At 50.8% G+C, this 18152-nt stretch overlaps 5 protein-coding genes across 5 annotated transcripts; 1 reads left to right on the top strand and 4 right to left on the bottom strand.

Moving 5' to 3' along the window:
* Window positions 1-5446: 5446 nt before the first annotated feature.
* Window positions 5447-6823, bottom strand: ColSpa_09850 (GDP-mannose transporter; the record flags this gene model as incomplete). The annotated part of the gene is made up of 4 exons (XM_049276062.1): window positions 5447-5880; window positions 5954-6331; window positions 6399-6489; window positions 6548-6823. The coding sequence occupies 4 exons, from the start codon at window positions 6821-6823 to the stop codon at window positions 5447-5449; spliced, it is 1179 nt and encodes a 392-aa protein (XP_049132019.1).
* A 2136-nt stretch (window positions 6824-8959) lies between these two features.
* ColSpa_09849 (uncharacterized protein) lies at window positions 8960-10360 on the top strand (the record flags this gene model as incomplete). Its single annotated transcript, XM_049276061.1, has 1 exon — window positions 8960-10360. The coding sequence occupies one exon, from the start codon at window positions 8960-8962 to the stop codon at window positions 10358-10360; it is 1401 nt and encodes a 466-aa protein (XP_049132018.1).
* A 2083-nt stretch (window positions 10361-12443) lies between these two features.
* ColSpa_09848 (putative L-asparaginase 3) lies at window positions 12444-13466 on the bottom strand (the record flags this gene model as incomplete). Its single annotated transcript, XM_049276060.1, has 1 exon — window positions 12444-13466. The coding sequence occupies one exon, from the start codon at window positions 13464-13466 to the stop codon at window positions 12444-12446; it is 1023 nt and encodes a 340-aa protein (XP_049132017.1).
* Window positions 13467-14473: 1007 nt separating this feature from the next.
* ColSpa_09847 (uncharacterized protein) lies at window positions 14474-14686 on the bottom strand (the record flags this gene model as incomplete). Its single annotated transcript, XM_049276059.1, has 1 exon — window positions 14474-14686. One exon carries the CDS (start codon window positions 14684-14686, stop codon window positions 14474-14476), a length of 213 nt encoding a protein of 70 aa, XP_049132016.1.
* Window positions 14687-16931: 2245 nt separating this feature from the next.
* ColSpa_09846 (protein-lysine N-methyltransferase EFM2) lies at window positions 16932-18152 on the bottom strand (the record flags this gene model as incomplete). Its single annotated transcript, XM_049276058.1, has 1 exon — window positions 16932-18152. The coding sequence occupies one exon, from the start codon at window positions 18150-18152 to the stop codon at window positions 16932-16934; it is 1221 nt and encodes a 406-aa protein (XP_049132015.1).

Raw genomic sequence — 18152 nt, 5'->3', positions numbered from 1 at the left:
ATGCTACGCGTCATGCTACGATCGACCGATTAGCCCTTTGTATCAGTGGTTAAGTTGCTTCGTGCGTCCTCCAATTATCCTGTATTTTTATTGCCATCCATTCAGGTTCATGATGAGCAGACTCGACGAACTCATCAACAGTTTCTGCTTCTACACTGGCTGGTGATTTTCTCCTATAGTCGAAAGAGACGGCTAGGCCAACCGGAATTTCGATTCGAGTGGTATTTCGAGCCCCGACAGCGATTAGGGTTCCCGTCACAAAAAGGACCACAAATGGATTGATATTGAGAAAGCCTCTGGAAGTTTCAGTCATTCGATAGTTTGTAAGGAGGCTAACTCGATCGTAGTTGCAAGTTGCAAACCGTTTCAGGCGCAAATAGGTGCCTATGTATGCGCGATGACGCGATGATACCTTGTGGAATCTGGCCTTCTGTCGTTATCTACAATCGTTATTTTGCAAATTAGACCATAAGAAGCAGACCCATAGTAGCAAATAGAACCTAGGGCAATGCAGCCCTTCCGGGACATAACGTGGTCCCAAATATCTATTGTCATTGTCATGGTCAAACCCCATCAGATGCCCTTAGGTGGGAACTTCAGTTGCGGTGACCTCAGTGGGTTAATCTGTTTGTTGCTTTCGCGGTCGTCTTTAGTGCACCCAAAAAGTATACTTCTTACAAAGTTGAAAACGTATGTTGTTACAGTGGTGCGCTATACTGCTATATGAAATCGAATTTTCTGGTCTTCCTTGGTGGACCTTGACTACTGCTCCCAAACATACGCGTTGCAGCCAAATGTGTCACTTCATGATCTGTCTCCCAAGCCTCAGCCTGCCCCGTTCTTGATATCTTCCTTTGAAAACTCATTCCTACTCATGAGCACGCATGTAGATGACCGACCGCTTCTTAGTATACGATAACCCACCATCCACGGGGGGCGCTCAAATGCGCAGACCATTGACCTCTCAATAAAGACCAACAAGAATGTCACCGCGAACACGCGCAGTCAAGTGGACTTCAGCTTCAAGATCCAATTTGATGCCTACCATCAGAGCCGCGCTCGTCAGCTTGCCATTCTCATCGACAGGACCCTTGAGAAGGTTGCCTAATACTGTACGTCAATAAACTGTTAAATCAATCAGTTGGAGGAAAATGAATTTACCAATCGGACCGTTTGCATTGCCGGAAAGGTTTGGCATGGGTACGGGAAGTCCTGGAGCAGTCACATTTCCCTTCATTCCAGTGTTGGCTGGTGGGTACGAATTAGGATAAGCCGGTGCGCGAGACTGCTGCTCCTCGCTGGTTGCTTTGGAACTACAAGATCGTGCTTGTTAGTTTCGCAATTGAGTGAATCCAAAATTCGGGAATCATACGGGGAAGACATTGTAGTTAAATATTTAACGACTTGGTCTTGTAAGGAATGCTGCAGTTCCTCGGGAGAACTGGTTTCGTCGACGGTTTCGGAATTCAGAAGTCCTCGTTCCTCCAGAAACTGTTCCGAGAGTGACTTGAGAGATGAAGTCGGGCTTTCAGCTCGAGGTTTTTGAAGCGCTGGAGCAGTTTTGTCTTCGCCAATCGATGACAGTGAAATTCGTTTCGAGTTCCGGCGTTGATGACCTGGGGTTTCTGGTTGTTGTTGCTGGGGGAGCGATTGTGTACGAGAACGATTGGCGGGCGGGAAGTCGTCTGTTGCGACTCGGATAGGGATTTTGAATGAAAGTGATCTTCTGAGGGCTCCTGATGCAGCAGAGGTGTTGTCAATCGGTAAGGAATTGGCAGGGGGATCTGAAGGGCTTGATGCAACAGAGACACGCTTTGACGGGAAACTAGAAGATCGAGGAACGTGACTTGGTCGCTTGGGTATTGGTGGTAGCTGCTGCTTAGACTCGGCCTTTGGCGTTATTGTGGCGATAGGGGAACCTGGTCCCACTGATGCGTTTGATTTATCTGTGAATGAGCTTCCGGCTGGTTTTGACTGAGATGAGGCCTGGTTTGCCATCTTGGAGGGGGAGCATGATGAGCTTTAAACTTGATTCTTACGCGGCCGACAGAACCCTGTATAGTTATTTGATGCTATCACCTCCTCCGTCTATGCAGTCTGCTGCAAGAGTTGCAGCTCTTCTTGGGCGCGAACAGACATCGTCTGATGTTGAAACTAGTCGCTCGGATTGTATTTCTCATCGTGTTTTATCAGTCGTGGCTAGAACGTGCCGGTCAGCGAAATTCGCTTATGCAGAACAGTGCGCGTGCTGCCAGAACATCTGAAAAGTGGCTGGCATGGTACGATTCGGGTGAGTCGATAGCACGTTTGTGGGTTCCATTGGCGCTCTTGTACGTCTCAGAGTGTTCTCAGAGGAGCATCTGCAAGGGTCCTGTATCCACAAGAACCATGTCAGGACCCTTGTGCCGGGGAGTTTCAACGACATCGGATCAGGGACTACATGCAACCACAACGTGGGAATCGTATCTGACATTTCTGATGGGGCCATCCAATACCGCCTTCTGTCAGAGGCCTGTCGGCAAGGTCCACAATCATCAGTCGATGATTCCCATTCCTTTTTCGACGTCTTCTCTGATCTTCCGAGGTTTCGAAGTCTGAAACAATTCAAGCAAAGAAACCGCCCTGGGACCGTAATGGCACTCTTCTTAGTCCATGGCTACTACAGTAATTCTGACGATTCTTTCGGGTTTAAAACTGACACTGCTTAGTTACAACTCACTCTATGGGGTAAGAAGAGACAAGCAGCTGGATTTCGGCTGTCACCCTAAGAGCATTGCCTCTTCTACTCCCTGGTCGCACTGTCCGAACATTACTCCAAATATACATCCACTCCTTACTCGTCATACATCCTGATCGTATCATCTCCCTCCGTCGCTCTCACGCCGAACTGAAAAATGGTCCTTTCTCTCCTTATAAGTTTCGGCACTGCCGTTGGGGCTTCCGAAGGCATTAAAGCTTCCATGGCAAAGTCCCGTCGAGAGGAGCACCGGGGCCGAAAGAACAACCTTGTTGTTCACTGTCTCAAATCATCTCAATTCAGCCCATTCCTCGAAGGTCGTCAAATAGTGCTATCTGGCGACAGAGTAAGTTGTGCTCCACTATTAATACTCTGTACGTGACCGATAGCTTCTGACAACAACAATGTTGCAGTTATTCGTTGACACTGGCACGGTCCATGATGTCCCCTTTGGCCACCCGTTTGAAGGGTACTACCTTCCTTATCCCGACTCCCGGGTCTCAGGTTTGGTAAGCACGATCACTCATGAAGCACCAATAATGAACTGGATTTTCGTAGACCCAGTTACCTACCAGCTTCGCTTCGGTAATCGGGCCGTGGCAGATGGAAATCTAACGGGACCATGGGAATGCACTCGTCAAGACCGCCGCCTTACCTTGTGTGGATGGGAAGGTTTCTGCGTAGTTCTTGAAGATAGCGGTGTTTGGGGCTTGTATTTCGACTGTGATGGGGATGGTTTACATAGAATGTTCGGTCGTGCTGGACTTGTAGTGATTGAGGTTGAGCTGTTGCGACGAGAGATGAGAACTAGAAAACCCGACTTTGTGCTCACCGAAACAGATCCACAAGGGAAGGAGAAGTCAGAGCAGGAGGAAGGAGCTAAGATAAAAGCTGCCCGAAGTCACGAGGAGGAAAAAGTGGAAAACGAAACAAAGGAGAACGATGCCTATAGATGACCCTTAGCCTCGCGGTAATAGAGGTGTAACAGTGGAGAATGAAGCTGTTTACTGTGCCGTTAGGCACACAACGACTACATCTTGACCTTGCGCGCAGCTGCCATAGAGAACCGGGCTGCTTATGTTAACAGGTCCCTAAGCGCCAATCCATGTTGAAGGACTAAAAAACAATTCAGTCCCGTTATGCCAAAGTCTTTGCTGGGGCCCTCAAAAATAGTGCCTCATTCTCCTTGAACAGGCTTCTAGTCAATGGCTTTACTCTGACGTGAATGCCCAGAGCCTCTGCCCGCATTGGACGTATAAAATCTTATCGATATGTTTGGTATCCATCTCAGCGCTTCATTACCGAACAAATCTATGTCGGCCTTCCAACTAAATCAACCATCATGTTGCATTATATAATGAGCATTCAAGTCCGACTGTACTCTCAAGTGCATTCAAAAGGAACAAAGTAGTGCCTAATCAGGGTCCAATAAATTTTGCAACGTTGATAGCTTCTGTCTCCGATATTGTGATGAAAAAAGTGGAACTACAATTGCCAGAGAGCAATTGCGCTTTACGTCTCGTGACAGATGTTCATGACCCTGACAATATATCAGAGGGCAAGCGTGTAAGGGTCTCACTTGCGAGGATAGCCTAGAAGCGAGTACTGTCGAAGTAGCCCTGATGATGGGGAAGAGCAGTACAAACAATGTAAGGGAGCGGGGAAAGGGGGGAAGGAAACGGAGCACCTTTCAGCTTCATAACAACAATAGACCTATACAACCGTTCGTCGCTGGTTCAATTATACTCTGTACATTTGATCCTTGACAACTACACTGCTCCCCTTCTGCATATATAAAGGCATTCAATCGAATCATGTCGGCCAATTATGCAGTGGCAGTTCGATCCATCCAAGGCATTAAAGAATGTGGTCCAGGAAGCATGATGAACTCCCAGCCTCTTCATGCTCAGTCTGCACCGAAAGCTACCGTAATCATTTTTCTCCAAGCTTGATACAGTCCCGGGCGCGTGGCTTGCGGCTGTCCAGCTCGGTCTTTCAAATCTAGCTCCCGGAACGCAGCTCTAGCGTTATGTTACCAATAGATTCTTATGTGGTCCACGTTCGCTAGTCGCTTGGATTCGCGAATCAATGTTGGAGTAACTGGAGACTGGTTTTGCTTGCTATCTGCAGTTGCTTGATTTGTATCGCCTAGGAACACCCTAATGCATAGTCCTTTTACAATACACCATCTTGGCCATCAATCAAATGGAAGGGTTTGGGACTCGTCAAGCTACTTCTACTTGACCGGGAGCTGGGTTTGGTCTCGCAGATGATGCAACAGCTTAGCCCCGACTACCTCCTGATTGTCTCGCTATCGGATTCTGAGGGACGCATGCTGCGAGCTATGGTTTGTAGCGGACGTATGCTCTCCTGTCAAGGCAAATATACTGGTATCCCCTACCGTAGCCTTGTGGTAAGGCTTTGATCATATAGTCAGATAGAGAAAAAATGCTCGGCTTCAGCAGTGCGAAGCAGTAGAGATCGAGCCGAAGTTGTCAGAATTTGGCATGCAAAGATGTGCTCCACCTTCCGCCGGCTGACAACCCAGATCCAAGCCGAGCCGGCCCGACATAGAGGGGGAGGTTTTCAACCAATACCTTGTGTGTTTGTTCTATCAGACCTTCGCTTCCATGAAACAACATGCGTCTGCAGTTAACGCACTGTTTGAAGCTAGCTTGATGTGCTCAAACACTATGCAAGATTTCACCTTCATGGCCTCACGCTATTGCTGTTGCTGCTCCCATTGTTATCGTCATCCTCGGTGGGCAGGCTCTCCTTCTTAGCGTCAGTCTCCCACTTCTTAGCAAAAGCGTAGACTATGCCGGACACAAAACCCAGGGCAATCGCAGAGACGCTACCGATGGTGACAGGGGCGGAGAAAAAGATGAGGCCGCTGATGGCGATAGGCAGCTTGTTGAGAGCCCCGACCATGGAGTATGTGGTGGATGAAGTAACACGGATGCACCAGGCGGAGCAGTAGGAGATGAAGATGGTGGCGAGGCCGGAGTAGACAATACCCACGCAAATACGGTCGCGCTGTTCCTCTGGGAAGTTTTTGACGAGGTTGTTGTAACCCCAATCTTCGGTAAGGAGGGAGGCGACGATAAGGATAGGGATGGTGAGTAGATTATTATAGTACATGGCTAAAGGGTCAGCGTATTGTCATAGCAACGGGATGTCTTCAGAGCAAACAATGCAAAGGGGGAAGGCACGTACTGTCCCAATCCTTAAAATCCATCTTCTTGATGACCTTGCGGAGGCTAAGGGTGTAGGTGGCGGTGCAGACAACATTTAGGGCCATCCACATGTAGCCAGTATTGAGAATCGCGATCGCGTCCTTGGAATCGTCGTCCATGTTGCCGGCCAAGGCGTTCCGGATATCAGCCCAGGCAGCGACGACGGAACTTAAAACCATCAGAGAGAAGGCCACCGTGGCCATGCGGGTGACCTCGCCGCCCCATAGGAAAACCTCACCGTAGGCAATGGCGATGATAGTCAGGTTCTTGAAGATGGTGTAGACGGGGACCGAAAGGTACTGCAGGGCCTTTGTGCTCGTGTAGATCATACCGACAAGAAGGAACGAGATGGGGAACCCTATCAGGGTTAGCAAGCCGGATTGAGAGCGTCATTTGCTGCAGATGCGAGGGAATTGCGGATGTACACTTCTTGGACTTGTCGAGGGTGACCGGGGTCAGAGACTTGATCATGCCGGCCTGCTTGCACATGGTGATGACGGCGATGCAAATGATGGCCTAGAGTTATTAGTGTTTCATGAACCGTCTTCAAGGATTAGAGTTTGACAAAACACACCTGGGCGGCCAGATAGAAGAAGGTCAGGTTCCATGAGGCTCCCGATACGACGTACTTGTTGACGACAGTCATGGAGATGGATGCCATGCAGTAGGCCAGGACCGAGACAGGCGCATTGTTGTTAATGTCGGCGATAGACAGCGGCTGCAACAAGGAGCTTCGTTGAGGGCTGGCGCGGGCACGGCCAACAAGAGAGTCGCCCTCCTCCTCGCCATCGAAGGAGTTTCCACGTAGTGGGATGCCCTGCTCAGTGTCCTCTATGGTCCGTTGAGCCATATTGATGATTTGGTGGTGGCGTTCGAGGGCAAAACAAGTGGTGTTGTCAAGAGCCGTGGTGATCACGCTGGCTTTTGGGAGGTGCGGGTAGGCTCACGAAGTTGGCAGTCCACCGCAATGTAAGCTTGTACATACACCACTGCTGTGGGCCTTTAGGTAAAAAGGGGCCGCCCTGGAGGTCCCAAATTAATTACTGACTTGTCCCGCAAAACAGTATCCAGCAAATCCACTTCAACAAGCGCTAGCCAGATTTGACAAACCAACAGGTCTTGATCCAGATTCTGATGCCATGACTTTTTCGCACACACTAATCGTTAGTTCCAACGGGAATCAATGCAACTTCGGGCCAGCAAAGTTACCACCGTTGCACTATTGCCGAATTGGGATTAGACTGGGGTCGGACTTCGTATCTGGTTGTTTGCTGGATTCGGGAGAGATTTTGAGAGCTGTGTCGCGGTTACGTGATAAAGTCAAAGATGGGGGGAATGAATAGGTAGGATGTCGCTAGTTGCATATTGTACCCATTATTCCGTGTCCAAACCAACTAAATCTGCTGCTTACGATAGCTCTGTCTTCAGAAGCCTCCGGCTAGCCCGTTCGTGAAGATGCTGGCCAGATCATCTGCACCTCAAGCTCTTTTGACACACTCAGCTTAATGTCTCCCCGGCCCCGGTAGCTTTCATTGCTGCTACTGCTGTCAGTACTACAGCAGCCAGTTGTTTGTTGCTAAACCTCGCCGAAATTGCTATCACAGCACCAACATAGAGTTGAATTTGTTGATTGATCAATGAATTGCTTTGGCTGGCCAAATCCGTCGCATCCATGGAAACGACTACAGGCTGCCAAGCTGCTGGTGCATGCGACCTCCACTTTGATAAGATTAGCCCAGCACATTGGGTATAGCGTGACGGAGAAGAACCCTTATCCGTTAATTTTTATGCACACAGATAACTGTTAGCAAACAACCTGAACAGGTTCTCACGTCCTTGGGTCCTTTGACAGTTTTGGTGATGGCATCCGTTACTCGTCTCTCTAAATTCAGCATTTGGGGCCTCATGCGTGTCTTTGTCTTTCACGCCGCGTTTGTCTTCCGGATAGCGCCCTACAATGCAACCCCCCACGCAATTGGGTTTGCGGGGAGAGGGATTGACAGAATCTTAATAAGTGGATCAATGTCACATTATGGCTCTTTCTCAGGGACCTGTCTTTCGACTGAGTGCTCAGGGTGTGATCGGTAATGGTACAGTGTAGATCCTTGCACTTGGTTATTTGTTGCTGTCTGCCTTTCTCAGTGTTGTAATACAACCGAAGTTTCAGCGAATGTCGGATAACAACTCCAGCATCATTACCAGTCCTATCGGGACCCGATAACGAGACCGGGCTTCTGACATGGGAAATATCCTTCGTGAAGAACTAATCCCTTTTTGGAAGGTCGTATAGTGATCACAAATGACATACTTGGCATACCCATGATAACTCGAATTTCTATGGAGTCAGATTATATCCAAGATGTACGTGCACAGCCAAATTCAGACTAGTGCTAAGTGATCAGAGTTTTCCAATTCGTGTGGCTAATGTCATCCGAGATCCGAGCCTACTGAGGCCCAATTAGTGTTGCTGATCACACTCTCTTCGAGCCATCAATGATTCAAGCTTCTGGGACAAGATGTATAAGGCAACCAACCGTTTTTCAACTCAAGTTCTTCAAGTTCTCCATTGATATTGACATATGAAACAAGCTCTCCATTGCTTTTAGATCTATACAATAGACACCACCGGTTCAAAACTATTCATGCCGTCGTCTGGCGCTGCTTCCGCCGCGGCTACTGCTACTTGTGGTGGTTGTAATCAGTAACAGTGATCTCTGTCGAAGTTGCGGTGATACCACGATGACGATGTAATTTCAATCCAACAACCGCCAAGCGGTCATGCGGATTGACGGGTATCTTCTGGGGCGGATCTTCCCCTCCTCGCCCGAGCCCGTCTCCTGTTCTCGAGCTCCACTTCTTGATGCGCCCCTTCTGGGACTTTTCCTCCTTTATTACTTTCTGTGTCAGTGGTTTTTCAATCTATTTTCTGATAGAGCCTTCTCTCCATCATATGAGTCGGGATCTTGACAGTTAGATACCGGCCATCATGGTCGCCATCGCCACCCCTCGGCGGCAGCTGACGCTCCTCTGGCTCTTCGGCCTCCTCACCCTCAGCCTGCTCTTCTTCCTTTTCTTTTTCTACCACGATACCTCCCCGTCCGTCGCTCGTAATTGGAAAGCCCCCTTCGTCACCGACTCGGGCTTGACCACATTTGAAAATAATGGCACTAAGGGGAATGCCCGCGTCGCCATCATCGAGACCGTCGGTACCCATGATGAGGTCACGTCCGCCCTCGTCACCGCCTTTGGTGGCCTACCCAACGTCGACCTGACCCTCATGCTCCGTCAACAGCGTTATAACATGCAGGACATCATGAACTCTTTCAAGCTGGCCTCGGCCAGTTCCAAGCTCATCTCCCACGACGACCTCGCCTCCATGGTCGCCGGCGACACTCCCCCCCATGTCCTCGTCTCTACCACCTGCGAGCTCGACCTTGAGAACAAGCCTACGGAGTTCCGTGATCTGCTCACTAAGGGCGAAACCTACCTCTTCTGCCTGATGCACCACGCCGACCGTTGGGGAGATGGCCAGCACGTTGATATTATCCGCGAGTACATCGAGAAGGGCATGGCCGACTTCATCGGTCTCAGCCAGCATACCGTCGACTTTCTCCACCGTGACACCGCCGAAAAGTGGGATCGCGAGCTCAACTATACCGCCCACGTGTTGCCCCCCGTTTTCTCCGTCAAACTGCCCGATACAGACCCGGAGGGTCTGTCGCTTGCTATGCAGGGCGACTACTCGTCGGGCCGCCGCAACTACCAGCATACGTTTGAGCAGCTCGGCCACGTCATAGGTGAGCTGCGCGCCAAGGCTGGCGCCGACGAGGAGAAGAACAAGAAGGTCACTCTGCACGTTATCGGCCACGGCGAGATCCCCAGCGTGCCTGATGACCTTAAGAGCAACGTCGTCTTTGATCAGGACCTCTCCTACCCTGACTTCTACCGTACCCTGTCCGGCGCCTTCACCATAATCCCCGCATTTGCTGACGAAGGGTACCTTGACCGCAAGGCCTCGTCTACGGTGCCCGCGGCATTGATTGCCGGTGCGCCCATCGTCGCTAGCGAGCAGCTCCTCGCGGCGTACACTTATCTGCCGCGTGAAGCCGTGTGGCTGTCGGAGCCTGGCGAGGATGAGATGGACACGATTAAGCGCTTTGTTGGCGACATGGCTGGATACCAGGAGCGGATGGGCAGAGTCAAGGAGACGCGGGAGAGGCTGATACAAGACAACATCAAGAATGTCGGAGAGTGGATAAAAGAGGCCTTGGCCAAGGTAGAGGCCGTTAAGAAAGACCGGGGGGTACAAAGAAGGAACGCTAGAGGGAACAGCATGCTTGGGTATTTGAGGTTTATGCTATCAATGAACTGTATATTGATGATATAGGTTTACACATAATATCATCTTCATGTTTACATCTACAGCCTCGGATTCCTCCATGCACCGCAAGCATGAACCTTTTGTCCTTGTGTCAGATGTGGGCAGGATCGAAATTGATTCAGGGGTTTTGTCCGATGAGTCGGCTCAATAGCTGCCGGCCAAATCCTTCGTGTGACCTGATCCGACAAGACAAGCGCCAAGTGCCTAGCAATTGCCGAGAAGGCAATGTTGTCTAAACAAGACCTGGTATCTTTTGTCTCGCCATATTGAAGCCAATCAGGAAGGCATCATGGCGAAGGTTCCTTATCTCTTCCAGATCTGACCATTGCGCATTACATAACAACCACACACCTTGATGAGCCAGAATACCGACGTTGCGACATCAGGCAGGCCACAGACAGCTCAGCAGCGAATCGAAAGGCTCACTCTTACGCTCTTACATGCACAAACACCATGCTGATGCGGCTTCTCCTCTCATCTCTCCTCGCCTCGTCCCTCGGTGTGCTGGCGCAGGCGGAGCGAAGACTGCCGCCTGACCTCCAGGTTGACCTCTATTCCAATGCAATGAGACGCACGCGCCGACGCAGTGGTTTTCTATCGTTCTGGGCCTCTTGGGCGCTGGTCTTAGGTCTGGCGCTTGACACGTACTATCATATGTTCTAGGCTCAGTCGGTTACAAGAGTATCTGCGTGCCATAAGCGTCCACGCTGAAGCGCCACAGTGCAAAATGTTGGTAGGAGTAAATTATACTTTTCATCAAATAGAAACATGAAAGGCCGGCATCTTTAGGTACTCACGTTTGAACGCATTTGAAAGGCCCTTCACCTACTTCAATTCTAGCACACCGGCGCCATAAGGCGTGGAACTATATTAACGAGGTAAAGCATACGCAGGACGGTTTTAATTATAGCGTGTGTAAAGCATATGGAGTAGACAAGTCAAAAGAAATCAGAAACGATGTTGTGCTTTACACCAAATGAAAGTGTTGGTCTCACAGGCGGAAATACTCGTACGAGTGGGTAGCAACGATCACGTCGAAGATGGTGATATTGCTGGTTGTTGTTATTGAGAAGTGAAAGGTGAAGCTGAAGGTGGCCGTCAAGAGGATATTGATGGGTGGGCAATCAGATCCTCAATATCTGATTGGCCGACGAAGGAGGTCACCTGACCTCTCCCATCCTTCAGCCACTTGAGGTTGGGGATATTCCAACAGAAAGCTTTCTGAAATCAGGGAAGTCGTAAAAGAAAGAAGGAGGTAATAAGAAGCAAGGAAGAAGAGATAGAGGGGTGGCCGTCTGATGTCGAGAAGAGAGGGGGCAAGTAAGCGAGATCGGTAATATCATGTAAACGAACAAGAAAACAGCCAGCGCTAAACGACTGGACGTCTGGTCTATCTAGACGGCAGATGAGTTAGTTAGCTGGGTATCCTGCTCATCTAGACAAAACACCCTTACTAGCTTATTGATAAAGAGAGTGGATGAGGTCCCGAGTTTTACAGTAGGTATGGGCGCATATGCTGTTAGCGGCTAACGATGAAGATTCTTAAGTATTCGGATGCTAGTGGTGCTCGTAGTTGTGAGCAATGCAGGCTTCGCAACTTAAGCCCTCAAAAACTTAGACATATCCAGAGGGTGCAAATCTTTCATCTACTTAAGAAACGCTTTGGTTATAGACCAGCAAGACAATTAGATATGTGTGTTATGCCTGTCGCGCTGATTGGTCTCACCAAATTCGGAACACAAGAGCATTTTCATTACACTCGCGCTTCAGCATGAAACTAGACAGATATCAATATCAACGAGATATAATTCTGTATGTTTGTGTGTCTTCTAAAGCGACCACTGGGGACTATATTTCGTGAAAATGTAACTCACTGTTGGATACTTTATGGATATGAAACCTAGGTGTTCGTCATATAGAATCTTTGTTGCTGATGTATTAGAGAAATGTTTTCCGATTCTTGACAAGAACATCAGAATGAGCTTTTCCAAGTTGGTGTGCGCCGACTGAAGTGATGCAATACTATCAACTATCTCCCACGTCCGGCTTTTTTCTTGCTAATGCCCTTTCGAAACAACATATGCTGAGCCTAAACGCAACCAAAAATGCTTTCAATCGCGTTCACGTCGTCTCCACGAGCGAGACAGAGGGAAAGAAGAATCCTGGCTTTTTGCGGATTCAGATCGTTGCCCGCAATGATGCCAATCTCTTTGTGGTGCTGGCTGTTTACAACCTTCCCTGCGCCAAGTCGTGAGGACTGGACCACCACGACGCCCTCGGAAATCGCCTCTTGGAATGCACGAATTTCCTGTACGGTTCCCAATCCGGGCCCAAAACCTGCAGAGATAAGCCCCTTTGCCCCGGCTGCGACAAAAGCTTTGACTGCGATTCCATCGGCGTCGACGTAGCTGTACACAATGTCAACGCGAGGGAGACCACTGACCAACAGCTTTGAAGAGAATTGTCCGCTAGACGGACTTGTCTGCCTCGACATCATGTTGACCGCGTCGCCATCGACGTAACCAATGGGGCCTAGCCAAGGTGATCTAAAGGTACCAAGCCGAAGGGTGTGAGTTTTCGTGACGGAGCGAGGGGAATGGATTTCGTCGTTGGCTACGACTATAACCCTTGCCGGTTCGTTTGGAGTGACTGGATGAGCGGCCACACGGAAAGCGGCAGTCAAATTGGCCGTTGCATCTGAAGAAATGCCGGTCAACGGGCGTACAGACCCGGTGATGATGACAGGTATCTTCAGATTCAGGACTAGGGACAAAACCCACGCAGTCTCCTCCAGACTTGCTGTTCCGTGCCCAATGACGATACCACGAAGCTCGGCATCTTCCGCCAAAGTGCAACAGGTTTCAGCAAGTTCATGCCAGTGGTTGGGGCTCATGTCAGTGCTATCGATGGGCCCAATGTTGATGACCTCCACGTCGGCAAGGGCACGAACGCCAGTTTTGTCAATGACGTGTTGAGCACCATGACGCTTACGGCGGTCTCCATCTGCGTTGTAGTCAAGGAGGTCGTACTCATCGTTGCCTTCCGACGCAATGGTGCCTCCAGTTCCAATGAAAGCAATCTTTCCTAATGGCTTTCGAGGCCCTTGGGTCATGATTAGTTGATCAAAGGCCGCCACGTGACTCTGAGTTTGTTAATGCTGGTCGAAACACAGTACAGTTTGGAAAACAAAGCATAGTAGGCATCGAAATCAAGGGTGGGATCCATTCATTTTAAACTGCTCCGTACCTCAGTTGCTATTGAAGTGAATGCCTTGAGCACTTGACCAGGCTGAACCCATTTACTCCTAGCGCACTGACCAAAAGCAGGGAAGTGTTATTCACATGGACTATTAGGTCTTAAAATGAGCAAAGCTTTGAGATTGCTCCTGCCAAAACAGTCGTCGCGAACAAACAATTGCAAGTTTGGACATAGCCGATTTTGTCACCGATGCCTGTTACGCCTGGACCCATACGCTCGTTGGACGAACTGGCAGCAGGGGCATTGAAACAACATGACAATCTGGCATCTGTACGAGTGAGTGAGGTGAACCAAGGGTCCAATTCAACACCTAGTGACTAGCACCGGGGAATAATTGTCGCGGAGTGGAGAAAGATTTTCATTCGGTTTGATACCATTGTGCTGTGCAACAGTTTGGGCCAAGTTGCTGTCAAAGCAAGCATTATATTGGACATGCCTACGGTTTCCATCTTCTAATATTGCAAACCTAAGGTATATTCGTTTGATGACAGTTTGGCAGATGGCCAAAGCTTTACCAACATCGAGACAAGCTGGTCGTTATTACCATGAGTACTCCGACAATGTGGAGTCAAACCTGTCATTGAAGCCGCAAACAACCTCGAATCACACCTGGAATGTGCAGCCAAAAGGTGAGAGAAGCACATCATAAATTCGTAGGTACCTGGGCTCTTCCAAGCATAGGTAGCTTGAAGCTTCCCTCACATGGATGGCACCAGTGCAAGTTCTTCACCAGCCGTACGACCTTGCCAACTTTCCGGACGCCCTAAACAGGGCTGAAATACGCCCAATGACCGCCTCGGTAACATGGTTTGACAACAGTTCTGCTGGGACAAACAACCAAGCCCTCACGCAACACGCACGTCACTCCTCCTTCTCATCCTCATTGTCGTACCGACCCAAGCGACCGAGTGGGCTGACCATAAAAACATCTTCCCACCTTCCGCTGGCAGCCTTGCCATCCCAATCACCACCGCTATAAAGAGGAAGGCGAAGTTTTCCCGTGCAGTGCTCGTCAATGAAACGGCAGACCTTTTGCATGTCGCCGACGGTGAAGTCGTCCATGAACCACAGCATCGTCCGGGGACATCTGCAGGACTTATGCGCTGTGGTGCTGTGGCGCCCGAGGTTGCCACAGAGGCTGCTCGTGTGCTTTTTCGTCTGGATTGAGACTGTGTCTGAGCAGGCGAGGAGACACCATTCGCAACGGCTTCCACGGGAAGCTTCGGTTGCTCTTTGGTAGGAAGGGAGGGTTTCGGCGTTGTCTGGGGTTGGATCGAGGCGTCGGGAGGGGCTTGCGATTGCCTCCGCTTCAAAGAAGACATTTTAGGAGCGGGTGACTTGGTTGCAGGTGTCAAGTCATACCTGGAGGCTGTAAAATCGGTTAGTGAGTGGGTCGCAAGGATCATCCGTGTGAAAACCTACACCGCCGGCGTTTTTCGCTGACAGGTTCGGGCTGCTCAGCCAGACTCTCCCTCTTGCGCTTCACTGCTTGCTTGGTAGGCGCGGGAGTCCCGACGGTGGCCTTGACAGCTTCTTTCTCGAGTCCCGCGTCTTCGTGGTTTCCTGCTCGGGCCATTGGACCCAAGAGAGCCGCCTTCGCACTCTTGTCGTCCACGTATCCGCAGTAGTCGGTCATGACACCAGGTGCGTCGATGCGCATCTTAATGGCCGGCTCCCAGGACACATCCTCTCCCTCATTCGAGTATCCTAGCCACTGGACAAGCACCTGCCATTGTCCGCGGACGCGACGGTGTCGCAGAAACCGGAAGGGATGATACAACTCTCCGATACCGAGAACGTCTTGTCTAGTTCTACCCTCGAAGCTTGCCCAGTAATCGTAGAGAAGAGTCGGTCGGTGTTCCTGGACATCCCATTCGGAGACATCATCGCGTGCGCCTTTGACGAGGACGGTGAAGGTCACGAGTGCAGTAGCGGGATCGAGTGAATGTGTGACAACCTTTTTGATGGCGTCGTAGGGAAAGTCTGCTCAGGTGGTGGACGTTAACATCAATTGGTGCATCAATTTGGGCATCATGCCGTGTAAGAAGCACTGCATTACAGCGCAACGTGAATGTTGCGAAAAGAGACCATACCTTGCTCAGCAAGCTTGGATGAAGGTCTGCCTCTAGGCATGGCGGCGGCGACAGGATAAAGATATATAGAGGCGGTCGAACGGGTATTTTTTTGCGGAGGGGATGCCGTAAAGAACTTGTCTCTGAAAGATGTCGCGTGTGAGACGCGTTCGCGTTGGTGGCTCCTAGTCCAGCAGCCCAGCTCTTTTTTTTTTTTTTTTTTGGTCCTCTCGTTTCTCTTTTGGTCTCCATTTTTCTTCCGCTTCCTTCCTTCGGTCGGAGGGCCGGCGCCGATGTGGATATCTCTCTTTTCTGTCCCATTGGGCACTAACGGGGGCTTCTCCGGCGGCCCCCTAGTCCAGTGGCTCGCGTTGGGGTCAGCCGGGTAATCGATCTGGATCCTTGCATATGAAAAACGACTCCGCATACAAAACGGTATCGTTTAGTCGATTTTTTGGGTTGGTCAACATAAGAACGTCAGAAACACAAGGTAGATTTAAACTGTGACCGGTCAAACACCACTCCCTGCTCACAACATACCATTCGTAACAGCAGGCTGCTGATGGAGGCTCACTCCTGCGGTTTCGGAGGCGGCGCACACAGCACGCAACGATCATGCCCCAGTAGCACAAATGATGAACTATGTATGACCAACAGAGACTTGTGGACAAGGATCGGAGCTTGAACAACTGCCTAAATGGCGAAGGAAAGTTGTAACCACCACAAACATAGGCAGACGGAAAAACTGGAATGACTTATTGCTCTTCCTTGATCACCATAGCCAAACGTGCCCAGCCTTCTGGTTTAATGAGGCCTGAACGGCTTGGTCGCCATGAAGGTACGGCGCCATTGGTCACCAGGTTGCTTTTGTCCCAGACTGGATTACTTTCGTGACTGTCGACCTCTTGAAGTCGCCGCATCACCTTTTGACCACGTCGCCGGACCACGAACGCGCTTTTCGCCTGGATCAGTTGAAAGCCTCGTCGTTTGATTCAAACCATTGCAACCCGTGTTGAAGTTGATGTCGTGTGCGCTGTCGTGTTGCGCTATTGCTCAGCCGTGCCGACAGATATGCCACCCTACAAACCATCTCCTCGATGCGTTGACCTTCTACTATCTCTCTGGTCTCTATTGCCTCTATATTGTCCGTGATCTAACCTAAGTCCCAGTGAATCGTCTCTCATGCCTCATGCCCAGTGCTATGCCTTCTGCCCTATATCTATGTCTTGTACCCATTCAACACCGTATTATGCCCAGCGGATCTGAAGAAGCTTATATCCACTCTCGTCACCACGTCCAACCCCGGTGCGCTTTTGCAACTCTTCGAATTCCATGATTGTTAATCTCTTCCCATCTTCCCGCCTGGGACCGTCAATCGCCGTGAACGCAGCCTCCACGCTGTCGCTGACGCCGTTGAAGCGACCATTTCGTCGCACAGTGACGAGGAGCCAAAATACGCCGTTGTGTGCCAACAAGCGCGTCGCGCAGTCGCGCAACCAAATCGCATGCTCGGGGGCGTAAATGACGTCGGTCGCGATGACAATGTCGGCCGGAACATCCAAGGGCGCCTCCAGCACCGGCGAAGACCAGTCGAGAACTTTCGTCTGGATGCGGTTCGTCTCGGGCACTGGGAAATTGAGCGAGACGTTGGACCGCAAGTTCTCGAGCACCGCCGGGTGGTAGTCGGTGGCGACGATGGTCGGACTCGCGGCGCCCAGATGCGGCAACATGTTTCCCAGCATCAGGCTGACAAGTCCTGTACCTGCACCCAGTTCGACAATGTGTGGCGAGGGGCCGAGTGCAGGCTGCGACAGCCCGAAGCGAGCGGGTGAAGCGCACATGATTTCCGAGAGGAGGATTGATGCGCCCCAGCTTTGGAGACCGACGTCGTCCGGGTCGGCCGAGTTTGTGCCGGCGAGCCTATCGTTGAGTCGCACTGCAACCGGAACGCTGGTTTGCGGCGTGTCAGCATCTGGGAGCATGAGCTCAAAGGCGAATTCGCGAGCGTAATCCTGGTTCTTTTCGTCTTGGTCGTTATCATCCCCGGGCGCCGCAAAAAAAGACTCAAGCACGCATGACGCCTGGTCAAGCGCGTGCTGGCATGCCTCGTGGGACTCGAAGCAGGAGAGGGTTTCGGCCCGGGCGATGAAGCCGGTCAGCCAGCGCTCGGTGAAGCTGCGCTCGAAAGCATCGACTTTGAGGGCGGCGATGTGATGGTCGAGGCCATCAACCTCCTCGTGGTCGTCGTCGGTTTCCGACACATAACCGGAGTCGGCGAGGGCCGTGCCTTGATGAGCGAGTTTCTGGGTCTCGGGGGCGAGCTGGAAGGCGACCGAGACGGGCAACGAGCAGTAGATTGTCGACAGACTCTGCAGGGCGGACGTAATGTCGGCTTCGGAGAGCTGGTCCAGGGTCCGCAAGGGCGGGAGGCTGCTCGATGGCGGCAGCGGGTGCGCTGCCGGTCTCAT

The sequence above is a fragment of the Colletotrichum spaethianum genome, assembly GCF_022836535.1.
Source record: "Colletotrichum spaethianum MAFF 239500 DNA, contig31, whole genome shotgun sequence".
Lineage (NCBI taxonomy): Eukaryota > Fungi > Ascomycota > Sordariomycetes > Glomerellales > Glomerellaceae > Colletotrichum > Colletotrichum spaethianum.
This window is presented reverse-complemented; position numbering and strand designations above follow the sequence as displayed.